The sequence below is a fragment of the Excalfactoria chinensis genome, chromosome 14 (genome assembly GCF_039878825.1).
Source record: "Excalfactoria chinensis isolate bCotChi1 chromosome 14, bCotChi1.hap2, whole genome shotgun sequence".
Taxonomy (NCBI): domain Eukaryota; kingdom Metazoa; phylum Chordata; class Aves; order Galliformes; family Phasianidae; genus Excalfactoria; species Excalfactoria chinensis.
The window spans coordinates 12679020-12696334 of NC_092838.1; the positions used below are offsets into that span (position 1 = coordinate 12679020).

A 17315-nucleotide genomic window follows, 5' to 3' on the forward strand; every position below is an offset into this window, starting at 1 on the left:
ATTTACCTTGTATTCCCAAAGGTTCTGTGGTGGTTTAACACCTAAAGTTTTGACACGTTCCAATTCTGCTGTAATCGCTTTTCTATGGTTATTGTTCTCTATACTGTAAGGTTCTTTTGTGAAATCCTCCTCTGTCAGCGTTAGAAGGAGCCTAAAAAGGCAGAAGAATTCAGAAGGCAAATGGTGACTCTTCACCAAGAAGATATGACTAACAAACCAGTAACTACATACTGAAACAATAAGCTACTGATAGAAGGTATCACCTTTTGGATCACTTTCCATATGTTTTGAATCAACTGCGTCTCAGAGGCTGGGTTTTAAATATCCTTCTTTTCAAGTCCTCTCTTGCCTGCTCTCAGCATGCAAATGCACGAGCTGTTGGCTATTAATGAACACAGTTCTTCAGTACATCACAGATCTAGTCTGGTCTCCTGATTATCAAACCTAGAGCTCTTGGGTGGAATGCAACAATGCATACAGCATATGCATATTTTCACAAGAAAGAAAAGGTGGAGGGGGTGGATAATGCATTAGTAGAATTTTATTTTCAGGATCATTTCCGTTTGCATTGTCAGTATCTAAATAAGTTCTCAGAAAAAACTTCAGTTAGGTTGCTAAGTATCTACTACTAACATTTTCAACTACAATTAAAACTTCCCCTGTATTTTATCTTGATACATCAACAGAATACTTTCCCACTCTACGGAATAAAGTCTGATCATTTCATAATGCACCATGCCTAGTGAAAGCTACCCAGCAGTCAGCTCAGACAATAGCTGCCCCAGGCAATTAGACCTCTCACCTTCCATTCACTTTCTCCAGCAAAAATCTTTCTTTATAAAGAGAAGCCCACGGGCCCAGCTGCTCTAGCCAAAGTGCCACTTCTTCAGCAGTCCATTTAGCAACAGCCTTGTGGACAAGAAGATCATCTTCAAATTCTCTGCTACTCCAGTGATACCCAAGTAGTACTACCTAGATGTAAATTAAAATAAAGGAGATTCTTTACCTGCAACACAAATATATTAAATCATACAAATAAAAATGCATTAAGGAGCTTGACATGCAAAATCTTCCATTCTAAGTGCCCTACAATATTTTGGTTATGAGGAAATACCTTTAAGCCTCAGCCAATTTCTCTAATTTCCATTTGCTGCATATTGAAACCGTAGCTACTGATGGACAACTCTGAACACTGCTGCATTCACTCAGCTCAGCTGAAGTTTCTTCTATACCGACAATCTTTTTGACATTAATGGACTTTAAGTGTATTTCATTGGATACTTAATCAAATATATGGAAGACCATCCAGATGAAACTTACTGCTACACAAGTTAAAGCTGTCAGAACGCCTGAGAAAAACCCTCTTCCTCGAGGATTAATTCTTCCTGTGTTTGGAGCTGTAGAAATCTGGCCATTCCCATATTTTTGGAAGGTTGCTAAGCTGCGCACTACATCACTGTTTTGCTGAATATCTTCTTTTCTTTGTTCAATGGCATCAGAAAACAGCCTTTCAATAACATCCCTAATGGGAGAAACACTTGTCACTGACCTATATAATCACTGAGACTTAGCAGAAGTCCCAGAAAAGGGATTTATTTTAAGATTTATGTTTTCCAGCTTATACCAAAGACAACCATCTCTGAAAGATAGAAAACATCTGTTATTAGCACTTTGTGAAGTTAATCAACTACTTCAAAACTGCATTTTAAATATAGAGGAAGTTCAAAAGCTCTCATTTAAAAAACAAGTAAATCCTTGTTGCAAAATTAGAATTGCAGAATTAAGATACACTACGAGCATGTCCTGATGATTCAAAAATGCTAAGCAAGTGACAACAAAAGCATCAATCCTATAACCTACTTATTAAAAACCTCTTAGTGAAGACCAGCGTTTCCTTGCACCACAGGAATTGGATAGCAGGTAACTGCAGACAACAGTTTGATATTTGCTTTCTTCTGCCATAAGATCGCATTTCTTCCTACAAATGACTACCACAGGAAGTCCCATTGCTATGGAGGATAATTCTAACTTAATACAACCCATTAATTCGTAATCATTTTAAAAGACACAAATGTCTCAATATAAAAAATAATCCCCTAAAAGGGGAAGGGGAAAACCAAACAAGCAACCAGCAGCTTACTTCTGTGCTTCCTTTTTTTTTTTTTTTTTTTTTTTTTCAGAAAAAAAGATGGGTAGCACAAAAGACTTTGGATTATCAATAAAACACTAAAAATACATAAGCAGACAGTTTTGCTTGGTTTAGGAATCCAAACAGACAACAGAAGTAGTACATTAAAATCACCTGAGGAGAATGTTGACTTTGGGGAATCCTTCCCATTTTTCTCTGCATTCCGGACATTCGTTCTTCTTGGAGGACGCCCACCACAAGGCTAAGCAGTGTCTACAGAAACTGTGCCCACAGTTCAGGGTGGTGGGATTGACCAGGATGTCATAACAGCAATGGCAAAGGAACTCACTAACCGATACCCGCCGACCGACCTCAGGGGGCGCATGAGCTGTAACTTCTGCCACCTTGGGTTCGCTGTGTAAGAGCTCATCATTTTCCATCTTCTTTTATACCTTATGCAAGCAGGTCTTCAAATTGGTACAGCATTGCTTCTGCAAAGCAACAAGAGAGGCCTCGGTATGGAAAAGAAAAAATTTACGACATGTTTAGGATTGCAATCAGTGCACTTTTTCCATTGTAACATACTCTTTTTTGCTGTCATAGTTTTAAAACATGTTCACTTAAATTCTCCCTGAGTGAAACATCATCTTCCACTTTTTCTACAGCACATTCACCCCTAACCACCATGAGAATCATCAGACTCTAGATGTAAAGCAGCGGGCTCGGTCTCTTTGCCTTTTCTTTTCTGGCATTACCGAAACCAAAAATGCAGCGAAAGCAAAACCAAAAGCGGCGCCAGCTCTCCATTCAGACGCCCTTCTTATTTTGACTACCCCAAAGAAACAGCTGTAGAAAACACCAGAACAAAAGAAATAAAAGCAAGGACATCGCCCGCGCACCCCACGATGCCTCGCGGTGCTCTCCGAGTCCAGGCACGGGGCGCAGCGAGGCGAACCCGCAGGCCGGGCGCTGCCCCGACCCAGGCCTGAGCGCCGTGCGCCCCCACAGCGCCAGCTCCTCGCTGCCATTTCAGGACACGCACAGATGAGAAAAGAAGAGTGCTTTTCCCCAGACTTGCCCCAAATTCCGTCCTCTTCGCTACGCGCTCTCGCTCCGTTCTCTCGGGTTACCACATCAAGACAGGCTCCGACGCAGTTACGGACACGGCCGCGCACCGCAGGCCGCAGCACAGCGCGCCGCGCTCCGCCCCACTCAGCGCCACTCCGGCGGACACGGAGCGCGGGCGGGGGAGAAAGGGGGAGGGAGCGAAGGAGCGGGGAGAGGCGCAGCGCTTCCCGCCGCACCGCGAGCCGCTCCGCACCGCAGCACGAGCCACCGGCTTGTCGAGCGCAACGAGCGAACCGTCGCTTCCATCACTTACAAGGGGAGAAATACAGGCAAGTTTTCAACGTCCCAGAACGCCCCGTCCGGTTTCCCAACGAGAGAGAGGAGGCAGCGCTCCCGCAGGCGCACGGCCCTCCCGCTGCTGCCGAGCCGCCGTCCCGACCCGCTCCTCCCCGCAGCCCAGACACCGCCCCGCAACCCCGGCAGGAGCCCCGGCAGGAGCCCCGGCAGGAGCCCCGGCAGGAGCCCCGGCAGGAGCAGGCCCCGCACCGCCCCGCGTTTAGCCGGCGGCACCGGGAGTCCGCTCGGCACCCGCGGCTCCTCCCACAGCTCGGGGTCAGCTCCGCCTCGGCGGCGGGGCTCGGCTCCCGGCTCTGCCTCGGCTGAACAGACGGGTGGCCGCGCGTACTCACGGCCCTCCCTTTTCAATCTTTAACCCTTGTTTGTCAGAGTTTTAAAAGGCAGCCTGCCGTAACTGCTCTACATTCTGCATTTTCCTTAACGCACCCGCTTCCCTTGGGGAGCACCGAGCTGTGTTTCTGACCATATGCCCACACCGAGGTAACCCTGCCCTAGGGTTATTGTCCAGGCGAAGGCCTGGAGCCCTAATCGCAGAGGTTCGTTAGGCTATTAGAGGCTGGTTTAATGGTGGTGCTACCCAGGATGCTGGCTCACAGAGACTACTTCCACTACATTGATTATGTGTGTACGTACACATGCACACTCATAAGTATTTACATCAGTGTCTGTTCCCTTACTGCATTCCTTTCTGACTACAGTCCAAAGCAAATCAAGTGCTGACAAGGTGAATTTCTTACTGTGCAACACAAAGTGACATTTTCTTAAAGCCTTGGTTCTTATTCAGCCTCATACAAGCTGTGAGTGCAGCTCAAGTGGTGTGAGCTACCAAAAGCAGATGCTGTACGCTACAGCTGTCCCAGCCTACACCACCCGTCAGCACAAGGCTCTGTCCCAGCTAAGTTCCAGTGTTTATTTCACACACAGGTCTAGCACACAACTCGTGCTGCACCTTACTCTGTTTGCAGTTCCCATTAAGTATATGAAGTTAAGTCCCACTGAGCAGACCCTTTAATTACCCTAGCATGAAAATATTAACCCTTTTCCAGACCAGAGGAAGATCACCTATATCCACCTTAGCACACACAAGGAATTGTACTAAGAATATTTAGCTCTTGCTCTAGAGTCTGGTTTTGGCATTTTGATATTTTTTTGTTTGCACTTAGATTTGCTTTGATGTTCATTAAATAGCAGAAAATACTCTGATACCAGTGTGCTGCAGACTTGAATAAATATAGGAATTATAAATTGTTCTTAATACCCAATAGCATTTCCTTTTTATTGCAATAAACTATAGGAAGAAAGTAAAGAGAAGAATATTCCAGACATGGATCACGGCCAGAAGATGAGCAGTCTGGGCTATCAACACAGCCATCAATAACACAACTCGGCAGCAGCAGCCTGTGCCCTGGGAAAAGTTGCTTTTAACAAAGAATGGTTGTTCTACCCCTGGAGGCAGCTCCGTCCCAGCAGAGCTGTCCTTGAGGTGCTGCCCGCACAGCACAGAAACCTGCCATCCCACAGCCTTGGCTTCCTGCTGCTCTGTGCCTCTGGCCCAATTCTGCAGTTAGGTCCCAGAAGCACCACTCCTCCTCGGGCCAGGTGCCATGAGCTCCGGCTATTTGCTCACCTGGCACAGCCTCTGCAGCCACCAACCCCAGGACGTGCCCTACACACGCTCAGGGGCGCAGTGCTTCAGCTTGCAGAGCAGCACGGGTGGAAGCTGAGCGCTGCCACGAGCAGATTACGGCACCTCAAAGTTTCAATTTGCCCATTTTCCACTGGCTGAATACCGTTACCTCTTTTGTTCCAGCTCTTCACAGACAGGCTGCAGAAACAGATCTTGAAAATCACGTGAGCAAGATTAACATTTCACACTTTAATCAAGTCACTGTGAAACAGAAGAATCTCTGCTCTTTCAACTAACCTCTTACTGAGCACCATGTAATACTACAGGTGAATTGCTGCGGACACACGAAGCATAAACTGCTCGCAGTTAGAAGGCAAAACCTCATCCAGATCCCCCTCCACCGCCCAGTCCTGCATCTCCAGCTCCGTGCAGACGCTCCCTCCATTTGCTTCCATTCTGCTGAACGCAGGAAAGGGACTTTCCTCTGCTGGGTGAGCTGTAACCCCGCAGGCCGTTCCCCCGCGCAGCCTCGCTCCCTTCTGCACCACGTTACAGCGAGGGCTCCGAACGCAGCACGCGTGAGGGGCAGCCGAGGCGCCGTGCTTCCGTCAGCGCTTCCGCCGCGGGACACTCCGCGCTCTTCTCCGGGACGGCCGCTCCCTCCCGCAGTACGGGCACGGACACCTCGCTGTGCCTTAAGCTTCATTTGCGATTGTCTTACGACGGCCTTCTGTCTGCACAGGACGAGGAGCGCTTACTGTCCCGCGGTGCTCTCCTGCGGCCTCTCCCAGCGCCGCGCCTCAGCTCCGCTCGCCCATCGTCTTCCTCGCACCTCCTCAGCTGATGTCTGTCACTTCTTTCCCTTCACAAAGGCCACGTAGTGCCGCACAGGACAGGCCGCTCTAGGGCTGCATGGGGCAGTCCGGGCCGACCTCTCCCGCCGTTAGCAGCGGTTCCCAGGCCCTAACGGTCCGCCGCCGTGCCGCTGTCATCACTCACGCAGAGGCGGCCGGGCCGTCCCTCCCACCCGTGTCCCGGGACCGGCTCCGCCCACAGCAAGATGGCGGCCGCCCCGCCCCGCCCCGCAGGGCCCCACGTGGGCGCGCAGGAGGGGCGGGGCCGGTTCCGGAAGCGCTCCGTGGCGGGGTTTGCGCGCCGGGCTCCGGCGGGCTGGTGCGGGCGAGGGATGGAGGTGATCAGAAGCAGTGAGTGACTTGCGGCTCCTCCTCGCCTCGCGGCTGCGGGCTCCGAGCCGTGCGGGGTGTTCCCCGGTGACTCCGCTCCCTCTCCCCGGGCTGGCGGTGGGCTCCGGCCTTCTCTTCTCGGGGCTGCCGGGCTGCCGCGCTTCTTCCGCGCCCGCGGGGACGGCCCCGAGCGACGGGCGGGAAGCCGGGCTGGGCGCGGCGGGTGGCTCCGGCGGGTCGCCTCAGGTGGGTCGCCTCAGGTGTGCTTTTACCTCTACCGCAGATTTTAAGGACAACCTAAGCAAAGTGTACGAAGCTGTCGAAGAAGCGGACTTCCTGGCCATTGACGGGGAGTTCTCAGGTACGGCCGCGCGTGCTGTGGGCTGTGGGCCGTATCCGTGTGGTAACGTAAGGCGTCCGAGCACTGGCCTCGAAAAGTTCGAGCAGGCGCTGCTGGAAAATGATAACACCGCGCCTTGTGTGTGCGATGAGGGGGCTTTGGCCGAGAAAATACATTTATGTGTGTCATAGAATTGTACAGCGGTTCGGTTCTGGCTGCAGTTCTTCTCCTGCCCCTCGGTAATTTCTGAGCATGTTGCTTGGTTGAGTCTCAGCTGCAGCTGTCAGAGAGACCGGCAGGAAAAACACAAACTCGGTCTGTGCTGTGCGCACGGGAGGCTGGGGTCAATAAGGGAGGCTGGGGTCAATAAGGGAGGTCCTGCTTGTGTTTGGACAGGGAGAGGCAGCGGTAAGAACTCTGACATTTGTAAGGCCCAGAGGGTCCGTGCATCAGAGAGAGACCTCAGTAAATGTTCTAGCTGTGGATGTCAACTTCAGCCAACCACAAAGAGAGTGTGATCAGGACTCGTTTTGTTAGATGTGCTTCGTCAGGATGTACAGTTAGTATTTGGTGTTGCTTTGGATGAAGTTGTTCATTAAATCTCTATGCTGAACTTATGATTTTCGTTTGACTTTGAGCCACTGCTGTGCTGTAATGTCAACACTGCATTGCTGATAGAAGATCTCTACATGTTTGTATGATATGGAATGGGAACCATGCTTTTACACCAAGGCTTTAGTGTTAGAACAGTACGTTCTAATTGGGCGTATTTTGTGTTCAAGACTCATGCTGTTACACAACAGAAAACCTCTCTCAACTGATGTTGTACCAGTTGTTTCATTTTTGAGCTGTGGCTAATTTTCGAAAGCTTACCCTAAGCCCTGCTTTTTCAGGGATCAGCGACGGGCCTTCTGTTAGTGCATTAACCAATGGCTTTGACACACCAGAAGAACGGTATCAGAAACTTAAAAAGGTAAAGTGTTCCCCATGACTAAATGAAAGCGGTTGAAAAAAGTTAGAACTCCAGTTCAGCAAGGAGACAGTGCAGCACAGTATGATAACTGGAGGTCTTTGAAACTGAGTCACCTGTGTGAGCTGACAAAGAGGTGCTTCTTTTCTTGGCTCTGCTAGCACAGGTATTAGGGAAAGACATCTAAAACCTGATGAAGTTGTGGGAAGAGCAAACCAAAGGGTGTGATTCTTCATGTAAGCTGTAGTAGATCTGTATAACTTGTTGTCGAAGAATGTTGAGGGTTTTAAACATTTTTGGTTCAAATTGGGACTTGGTAAGAGAAAGTCAGTGACAGAGAAGCTATGTCAGAACTAAGGTCCTTCCTGAACAAGGGTCCTTCCTGAACAGCCTCCCCTCCACCAGAACGTACTGCCTCTAACAAACCTGAAGTGCCAGCTGTCACCATCACTTCTTCCCCTCCACAGGGACTGAAAAGGATGAGGTGCTGCAGGGAATTGAGAGTCTTGAAAGCCAGTCCAATGACCATGGGAGACAACTTGTGTGAGGATCTAATGGTTAAAGCTGTGATAGTTTGGGTTGTCATGCTCCCAACCACAGGGTTCAGAAAAGAGAAGTGCTATGCGAGCCAGCAGTACTGTTTTCTGATGGTATCCACAGAGTTTACACTGTTTAGCATTATTCTGTTAAGAGACATCCAAGGACTAAACACTGTTCACTGTTATTCTGTTAAGAGGCATTACAGTATGAGGAACTGGTGGTGAGTGATCCTATTGTTCCTCTCCATTAGAGGTGGCCATTGAGAAACTATGTTTTCCTTGTGTTTGAAAGGGTTGTTGAGAGGGGCTGGAAAGAGTGAGTCAGTGCAACTTACAGCAGTGTTAAAAACCTTTCCAGTGTTAATTCAGTGGTTGTGAAACAATAGAGGATAAAGTGCCTAGCGGCTATGCTGGTTCTTATATCACTGTTAGCCATGTGGATCAGAGGAGTATTTAGTGTCAATGTATGTATTTGGCATGACTAATGTCCCTCACAACGTGTTCCATATTACATGGAATGTAATTACGTGGAATGTAATGTGATGAGAACACCAAGAAGAATTTCTAGCTGCTTTAGATACAGTGTATCGTCCTAATGTGACCCACAGCAGGAGAGATATGAGACTTCCTTTAGTTCTTGTGTTTTTAGGGACTGAAAATATGTATTACAAATCATTGTGAAACAAAAGTAAGCTGATAAATGGGATGGGAATGGAAGCTAGATAAACAGGTCTAGTCCAACTACTAAAAATTACTAGCACAATGTATATTGACTAGGAAGATCCAGACTTGGTTAACTCTGAAATGAAGCTATTTTTAAATGTATACCACTTTTATTCTCATGCAAAGTTTTCTTTACCTTTTCAGCATTCCATGGATTTTTTGCTCTTTCAGTTTGGCCTTTGCACTTTTAAATATGACCACACAGAAGAGAAGTATGTAATTCTCTTATTCCTTGTGTTCTTTGAGGAATTTCTGAACTAAACTGTATTGATGTGCAACTCATCTTTTTCACAGGTATATTATGAAGTCATTTAATTTCTATATTTTTCCAAAACCCTTTAACAGAAGTTCACCAGATGTCAAGTTTGTCTGTCAGGTTAGTAGAAAAACAGGTTTGATTTTTTGCTTGGCTGAGGTATACTTGCAGAAAGTTCCTAAGCAGTGTTTTCAGGAAGATTTGTATTGCTGTTGAGAGTGGGAGAGAAGTGGTTTGTTTTGCTTAGAAAACAAATAAATGTAAGTTTTTGGGTTTTGTTTTGTTTTCTTACAGAAAAAATAAAAGCATCAGTTAAGAGTAATTCCCCAAAGTGAGCTTCAAGAGAATATTTGTGACTTCAGGTTTTCAATCTTGGAGCTAATGTTTCAGATCTGGCAAGATCCTTCTAATTTTTTTCCTTCTCTGTCTTCCTGTTTCCTTACTTTTTCCATTTGGTCCTCTATTATTCTATTTCAGTTTCACTGCTTTCTGGGCCATTGCCAGCATTTTTCTGGTCTCAGGTTTGTTCTCCTGTACCATATTTTCCTCTTTGCCTTCCTTGCTGCATGTCCCTTGTTCTTCCATTTTACTGTATCAATTCTTATTGTGTATGTGGGGAAAAAAAAACCCATAAATGTAAGCAGAAATTACTTTTTTTCCTCGTGATAAAGCAATATATGTATTTAGTGAGGAAAATAATAAAACGTAATACAGAGAAGTAGAGTCTCAGATTATTTTAATTCAGGGTTATGAAGTTGTCTTCTAGTCGAGCTTTTCTGTTCAAATGAAGCAAGCAAACATCAAAGCACAGTTAAACAAAACCTCCCTATTCCTTCAGAGAGCGGAGTGATGGTGTTCTTCTGCAGCCAGACTTGCTGCTTGTCTTGAATGTGCATTTTTGTTTTCTTTTTCTTGGGATTTGAGACTTACACTCAGAAATTTGGTTATTTCTGTTGTTGTTGTTTTTAGTGTATCTGTACCATGTTTGCCTCTTCTGTCTAACTGCTTTGCACTCAGACAGATCAAGAAGGACTCCTGTCTCCTAGACTGGGATATTTACTTTGATTTTTAAGCTTTAATAAATTAGCATTAGTGCTCCTTAACCAATTGTTTAAACTGAAGCTGTGGATAACTATTCTAGGCTTAACAGCACTGAACAGTGCAAAAGAAAGTTTTGGGCTGCCCGTGTGGAAACTATACAGTATAGTGTCTGGGGTAGTAGACAGCCTGACTGTCACCGCAGCTACAAAAATTCTCTTTGTTGGTCTTTATTGTCTTGATCCAGGAAACAAAGCCAATGAAAAATTTCCACAACAGTTGAAGCTGAAGCTAGTGTATTTTCACTGTCTTTTTTTGTTATTGATGCACCAAATAATTAGGACTGAGTGTTTATCACATTAACTTGGAGAAACATGTAGGGCTTGGGATGTCATGTGACAGTTGGAAATAAATGACAAATGTAATGTGGCTTAAACTGGATCTGACTTCTTTAGGCTTGCAGACTTACTTGCTTTTGACTCTGAATTTATATAATTTCTAAAAAACTTAAATTTCTTAACAATAATTGGTCTTTGTGAGCCACTCTTTGTGAGCTCTTCCCAATTGTGAATTTGTTTTCTTTTGTTGCAGAGTTCAAGCATAGATTTTTTAGCAAACCAAGGATTTGATTTTAATAAAGTTTTTCGCAATGGTGAGTTGTTTTTCTTCCACTGTTCACAAAATTTATGACATCTTCATTTTCTGCAGAAAGAAAAAGGCAGCACTGAAAGTATTCTCTTAACACAATGGTATTCTCAAAGAATAATTCTGAATTACTAGACTAAGAATAATTCTAAATTATTTGTATCTGATCCTAGAATTATGCTGCTAATTACTCTTCCAAGGTCTGTTTTATGGAATTAAAATGAATAGAATTTGTATTTAGATAAGTACTTGGTAGATGCTTTTTTTTTTTTTTTTTTTTTTTTTTTTTTTTTAATTGATTAAACATAGATTAGAGTAACATTGCATGGCAGGATAATGGAACAATTTTAAGTAACATTTTAGCAAAGGTATCTGTGCTTTGGAATAGATGCTGCTGCAGTCTGTTATCAAAGCATTGCAGGTGTCAAGGAAGAGAAGTGCTCAGTATTCTGGTGATCCCTGTCTGTATTTCTGCCAGCCTCAGGTTCGTGCTTTATGCAGATGAGGCATACAGCTCTTAAGAATCTCATGGTACCAGCTAATCTGCTGTGTGGTAGAAGAATGCTTTTATACCTACAAATAAAGAATGAGCTCTAGAACAGGAGATCTGAAAGGGCGGGATGTGTCTTGAGCCTTCAGGGGTGTAATATGGGCAGATGCTTGGTTAGCAATAAGTCTTTGTTAAATCATGCATCCCTACTGTGCTTCTAATTATGATGAATTTCTGAATGCCTTTTTCAGGAATTCCATATTTAAATCAGGAAGAGGAAAGACAGCTAAGGGAACAGTATGATGAAAAGCGTTCTCAGGCCAATGGTGCAGGATCTCTCTCCTATATTTCTCCTAATGCCACAAAATGTCCTGTTGCGATTCCTGAAGATCAGAAAAAATTCATTGATAAAATAGTGTAAGTGAAAATTGTTTAATATAAACTGGTGTTCTATTACACAGATGGTAACATCACAATAAATGATGTATTCGAAAAAAAGATTTCCTCTCCTACTATTTATGATGAAATATTCTGTGAAAGGAAGGGCAAGTTTGAAAAATTCACTGAGTTTTTTGTTTGGTAAAAAAAAAAAAATCGCCTTAGTTGTCCATCAACACAAGGAGGAATTTAATTTCTTTGTTATTGTTATTCTTAAACCTGATGGAAATCTTTCCAAAGCAGTTCAGAATTATAGGAAGGAACAGTCCCCCAAGACTTTTTTATTCAGTCTTCATCTGGCTAGCATTACTGAATGGTTTTAAGTGAAAAATAAAAGACATATCCTACATTTACTGGGATTGTTCAGTGCTTCTTTATTGCATCTTTCTTCAGATGGTTTTGAAACTAACATGTAAACAGTACTGCCATGTTTGTACATTGAAGATATTTTTATTAGTTCACTAACTGTGTTGTTTGGTTTTAAATAGTGCTTTCTTTATGGGAGAGCTGTATGCATATTGGTAAAAGCTTTAAGCTATAGGAGCAAATCATCTATTTAATCTCTTTCTTCCAGGGAACAAATAGATGAATTTTTAAAGAACGAAGACAATGAGAGTCTGGAACTGGAGCCGTGTACAGGGTTAGTTTTCTGAAATTACTTGTCCTCTGAAAATGGTGGTTTTTTTGTTTTTTACTCTATTGAATTAGGAGAGTGACAAGGAGGAAGAAAGATATTTTGATTTGCAGTTTTTTCTTTACTTATTTGTCTTGTCTCTTAATGCTGGGAAAGTCTAGTAATCTGAATGAATGTCATGCTCTACTTTATGAGCTGTAACATCAGTGTACATATTTACACACACACATGTTTAATGTCTTATGTGTATGGAAGTGTCTTGCATATGTAAGCCTACTTTTGCTGTTAGTGAAGTGCATAATCTTAGTTGTTGTGTAGTTTGTTTTTTACACTGTGTGTTAAAATTGACTTTAGTCAATCACTTTCTCAAAGTCTATTCAGCTTTGGAATCCAGATGTTTGGAGAGTGTGGTTGTTATTGAAAAAAAAAAAAAAAAAAAAAAAAGCTATATGAAGTTAGAATTAGGAGATCATTATGAAATGAGTAAAGTTATGTTGCTGTATCCATATTCAATAATGGTGAGTGTGGAGCGTTTGGGTATCAGTGACTTATGCTCTTAGCTTAATAATCTTCTTGCAGATAACAGAAGCAGCTTTCATTTGAGCTTTGTTGTTGTGAAATGCAGAAGAGAAGCATTAACAACACAACTGTCTTTTGGCTTTAGGTTTCAGAGGAAATTAATTTACCAGACCTTGAGCTGGAAGTAAGTTACTGATAATACTGCCTTACTCTGTGCCTTTAGTATTTCTGATTTAAAAATAAAATAAAATAAAATCTGGGTGAGAGCTAATCAATGCAGAAGTGATTAATCTTAAGAGAAGTGATTAAATCTTAAGAGAAGATTTCTTTGGTATTTTAAAGGTTGTAAGTTCTGTGGCTCTGCATATGGCAGCACTTTGGCAATTAAGTGTGATTGCAATGCAGTGATACAAGCAAGTAGAAGAGGTAGCAGAAATTGGTACTAATATTTCTACCTCAGGGTGGTTTATAAGTACTAAAATCTACTACATTTTAAAGGGCTGCATCCACTAAAGAACTCCATGCTTCAAGTAAGGGAGAGCTTTCTTGACAGTGTTTTGATTTTCTTGAAAGTAGGTTCTAGATTGTGATGAAAAATTTTGGAAGTGTACTTACTATTGCTTAACTAAAAGGTTGTGGGTTCTGCAGCAGCAGGATGGGAAATTGCATAAGAAAATATTTTAATCTTAGTAACCATTAAAATGCTCTAGGTTCGTAAGGAGGCTGATTTGACTGGCCAATATTTTTAAATAAAAATTAACTTTTTATAGTTCTTTTGCATGTAAGATTAAAATTTATAGTACTAATGAAACATGAAGTTACATAATTGCTAGTGTGGATTCAATATGCTAAATGCCAAATAAATAACTACTTATACTCACTTTTACTTTTTGGTAGGTATCCAAAAGGTATCCACGTTGAAACCTTAGAGACAGATAAGGTAAGCAGGTGTGCTACTGCCTGTGAGGTTTGTCCTGTTCTAGGACTAACAAACTAACAAACTGCCCTGATTTCTAAGTCTCATCTGAGCTTTGTTGTGCCAAATCTGGATGCATGTAAACTGAAATTTGGTGAACTACATTCTGATCTCTAAATCTGACCAACATTTGAATTATAATGTATATATGTGTGGCTTACTATTATTTAACAGTGAAAAATTCAAATACCAAAGAGTATTTTAAAATGTAGTGGGTCTGACATTTAATGTTGATGAAAGGTAGGTCCATTGGTGAAAAGTAAATCTTGATCTTAGGAGAATGGACATCACATACTGTATCCTCCATTCCTAGCTCAGATCTTCACTCCAAAAAATATTTGAAATCCACAGGCTATGATGAACTACTGATAACCTTTCTTAGAAGTAAAAATGTATTTAGTGAATGTTAGGTTTAGTGGATATATATGATACAGCTTTCTAAAGCTGTCTTCTGTGTGTGGATGATGAAGTAGTACTTATAATAGAAACAGTCATGCTGAAAAGTAACTGCTGCTGAGGTATGACTTAATTTTCTCAACAGTTCAATTTGCAAAAATGTGTATGGTCTTGTCTATGAACTTCTCAGTGTAATTTCTCAAGCAATACTTTTTTCACTTTAGAAGGAGAGATATATTATTATTAGTAAGGTAGATGAAGAAGAACGGAAAAGAAGAGAACAGCAGAAACAAGCAAAGGAACAGGTAAATATTTGCAGTAAGTTCCATTTCTTTAGTTTGATTTAAAGATGGAGGGGAAGAACCCGTGCCCTCAATCAGCTGTGTAGAATTGCATGTGATAGAGTTTGGGAGTATTTCCCTCTTGCTTAGTAGTGGTTTTTGCTTCAAACTGATTCTCCAAATTCCACACAATTAACTTTGGCTTTGCAATATAGCACATGCAACATAGCAAAATACACCACAAGATTTTAAAGATGGAGTAGTTTTAGAGTATTTAACCAGTATTCTGGAGCAGTGAATTCCTCATTGTATGAACATGCTGTATCAGAGAAGCAAGGTCTAGTCAGACGAAACATAGGCCAATTGCATTTAATAGTGCTGTAGGACTGTAGTCCTTGCAAAAAGTCTTGCAGAATTTTTCAAGCAAGTTTACATGTTATTTGGATTTACAATTTGTCCTTGGAGTAGTACTCTGTTACAAAACTTGCTTGCTTTTAGTTGTCTGAGTTAGTGTTCTGTGCAATTAAAGTAATCTGATTCTTCTTGATTGAATAATGCTGCATGTGACTGCTGTAGTAACAACCTGGCTGCAAAGTTATTTGTGGTATTCAGACACTCAGCATTTATGGGACTTGATACTTGTGCCTGCTGAGTGCGAGGGAATTTTCGTGGCGTACCATGACTTGAACTGTGGGAACTGTTGGTTGAGCTTTTCTTATTAACTGGTTGTTATTTTGATTCATGTGTCTTTTTGCCTTTCTTTTTGATTATTTGTTATCTTCTATAATTTATTTTTGTCCTTGAGAGAGGGGAGTGAACAAAGGGCAGTGTGAGTGTTTGGCTGCTGGCTGGGGTCAGCCCACAGTGGTAGCTCACAACTTGTCCAGCATTACAGTGAGCCAGAGATACACTACAGCTGGCATACTCTCAGCAGCATCTGCCTTTGGCCTCATGTGTCTCCCAGACTTCAACATTTCTTTTGTGGTCTCTTATTGCTTATGTTTGAGAAATGGTATGAGCCAAACTGGGATTAAAATTTTCAGTGTATGCTGGTTTGCAGGTACCATTTTGATGATAGTTGTATTTAGATTTCACTAATGCCAGATTCTTTGCTTACAGGAAGAACTGAATGATGCAGTAGGATTTTCCAGAGTTGTTCATGCCATTGCAAATTCTGTGAGTTGATGTTATTTTTGATGTACTTTGAGCTGTAAGGAAAAAAAAAAAAAAATAGCTCCAACAAATGTTCTTTTCTTACCCTGAAATACACCTTGAAGTTGCTTCCCTTTTTAGTGTTTTCTTTTTTCTAGTTGATGTTGTCATTGTTTTCAATGGTAAACTAAAGTCATGGACAACCTAATTGTATGAGTCAACAGTAGAAATTTCTACTGTTCTACAGGATTCTCTTTAGAAACAAAGCTTTTTTTTTTTTTTTTCCCCTCTGTTCCAAAAAGGCTGTTTAACTTTCTTGCACTTGAAGGCTTAATCACAAAAGGTCATCTGGGTCTCTTCTTTCTACATGGTTAAAGTAGGCTATAGTTTGACTCCTTCAGCCTGATTATTTTCATGTAGTTGAGACAGCATACAGTTTAAAAACCAAATATGTATGCATATTGTTTTCTCTAGAAATAGAAGATGTGGGGCAGTGGATAAAATTGTCAACTGAAGCAAAGTTAACATTTAAAAAATGTCTTGACTTTTTCAAGAAGGAACTTCCTTGTACAACATCTGGCATAAAAGGTTCTGTGCTTGAGAACACCCTTAACTATTGTATATTAATTACAGCCACAGGGAATATTTTGTCATTTGTTATAAAAGGTAACCAACTGACAGATTGAAGTAATCTTAGTTTACATTTGGATACCAAGTTGTGAGAAACGCTTGTAATATTATATTCTGATCATTTCAAGATGCTACTGAAGGCTGTGATAAGTGGTTGAGAACAGAAAAATGAGGGGAGAGGCTGCCCTGAGAGAATGAAAGAGTCAGTGAGGCAGGTAGAGTGCAGCAAGCAGGCAGATTGGGTGTGTGCTTGTTCCCAGCTGCTCTCTGCTGACGTGCGGGACAGTGCTTTTCACATGCTGCCATCGATTTATCTGTGCTTGGAAGCATAACTAACTTTTCACATACTTTTCACAGGGCAAACTTGTTATTGGGCACAACATGCTGCTAGATGTTATGCATACTATACACCAGTTCTATTGTCCTCTACCTGATGTAAGTAATCTTCTCAGTGTGCAGATGAGATTAAAGTCATATATCAAGCTATTTATGTCATCAACCTTTCTTTTGAGTGGAAGCATATGGCAATTTTACTAAGAACTGTAGAGATGTACTTTAAAAAGAGCACTTGTGGCTTCTTGGCTGTTGCCTTCTTAAATCTTCATATAGAAGTTCTGTGTAATCACAGGTGATATTTATAGTAATGTTGAAAAATACATCTCTTGTGGGCTGAGAGTTAGTCACTGTATCTCAGTGAAGTCCAGCAGAAGGCCACAAAGGTGAGGAAGGGCCTGGAGAATCTCCCCTATGAGGAAAGGCTGAGAGACCGGGCCTGGGGATAAGAAGATTGGAAGGGGATCTGGTCAATGTTTATCAGTATCTAAAGGGAGATGGGAGGCAAATGGATGAGGCTGGGCTCTTTGGTGTTGCACAGCGATAGGACAAGGAGCAGTGGCCTAAAACTTGAAGTTTGGAAGTTCTGTA

The 17315-nt window shown here is 42.4% G+C and overlaps 2 protein-coding genes across 7 annotated transcripts in view; one reads left to right on the plus strand and one right to left on the minus strand.

The window, feature by feature from the left end:
* Positions 1 to 17315, minus strand: part of BFAR (bifunctional apoptosis regulator) — an 80529-nt gene that overhangs the window by 3170 nt on the left and 60044 nt on the right. Inside the window, exons 1-5 of one of the 5 annotated variants that reach the window (XM_072348887.1) lie at positions 5478 to 6219; positions 2303 to 2619; positions 1321 to 1522; positions 803 to 972; positions 7 to 151 (exon numbers count right to left, since the gene is read on the minus strand). In XM_072348887.1, coding sequence (XP_072204988.1) covers positions 7 to 151; positions 803 to 972; positions 1321 to 1522; positions 2303 to 2568 — 783 coding nt within the window. In that variant the 5' untranslated portion in view covers positions 2569 to 2619; positions 5478 to 6219. Of the gene's footprint in view, positions 1 to 6; positions 152 to 802; positions 973 to 1320; positions 1523 to 2302; positions 2641 to 3170; positions 3421 to 3509; positions 4065 to 5477; positions 6220 to 17315 lie in introns of those variants that run through there. The other 4 variants (XM_072348889.1, XM_072348886.1, XM_072348885.1 and 1 more) reach the window with 4 other exon arrangements.
* Positions 6273 to 17315, plus strand: part of PARN (poly(A)-specific ribonuclease) — a 37484-nt gene continuing 26441 nt past the window's right edge. Inside the window, exons 1-13 of one of the 2 annotated variants that reach the window (XM_072348883.1) lie at positions 6273 to 6385; positions 6648 to 6725; positions 7598 to 7677; positions 9081 to 9148; positions 9231 to 9312; positions 10822 to 10882; positions 11617 to 11782; positions 12378 to 12443; positions 13102 to 13140; positions 13854 to 13896; positions 14553 to 14633; positions 15729 to 15785; positions 16749 to 16826. In XM_072348883.1, coding sequence (XP_072204984.1) covers positions 6367 to 6385; positions 6648 to 6725; positions 7598 to 7677; positions 9081 to 9148; positions 9231 to 9312; positions 10822 to 10882; positions 11617 to 11782; positions 12378 to 12443; positions 13102 to 13140; positions 13854 to 13896; positions 14553 to 14633; positions 15729 to 15785; positions 16749 to 16826 — 918 coding nt within the window. In that variant the 5' untranslated portion in view covers positions 6273 to 6366. The remainder of the gene's footprint in view (positions 6386 to 6647; positions 6726 to 7597; positions 7678 to 9080; positions 9149 to 9230; positions 9313 to 10821; positions 10883 to 11616; positions 11783 to 12377; positions 12444 to 13101; positions 13141 to 13853; positions 13897 to 14552; positions 14634 to 15728; positions 15786 to 16748; positions 16827 to 17315) is intronic. The other variant, XM_072348884.1, reaches the window with a different exon arrangement.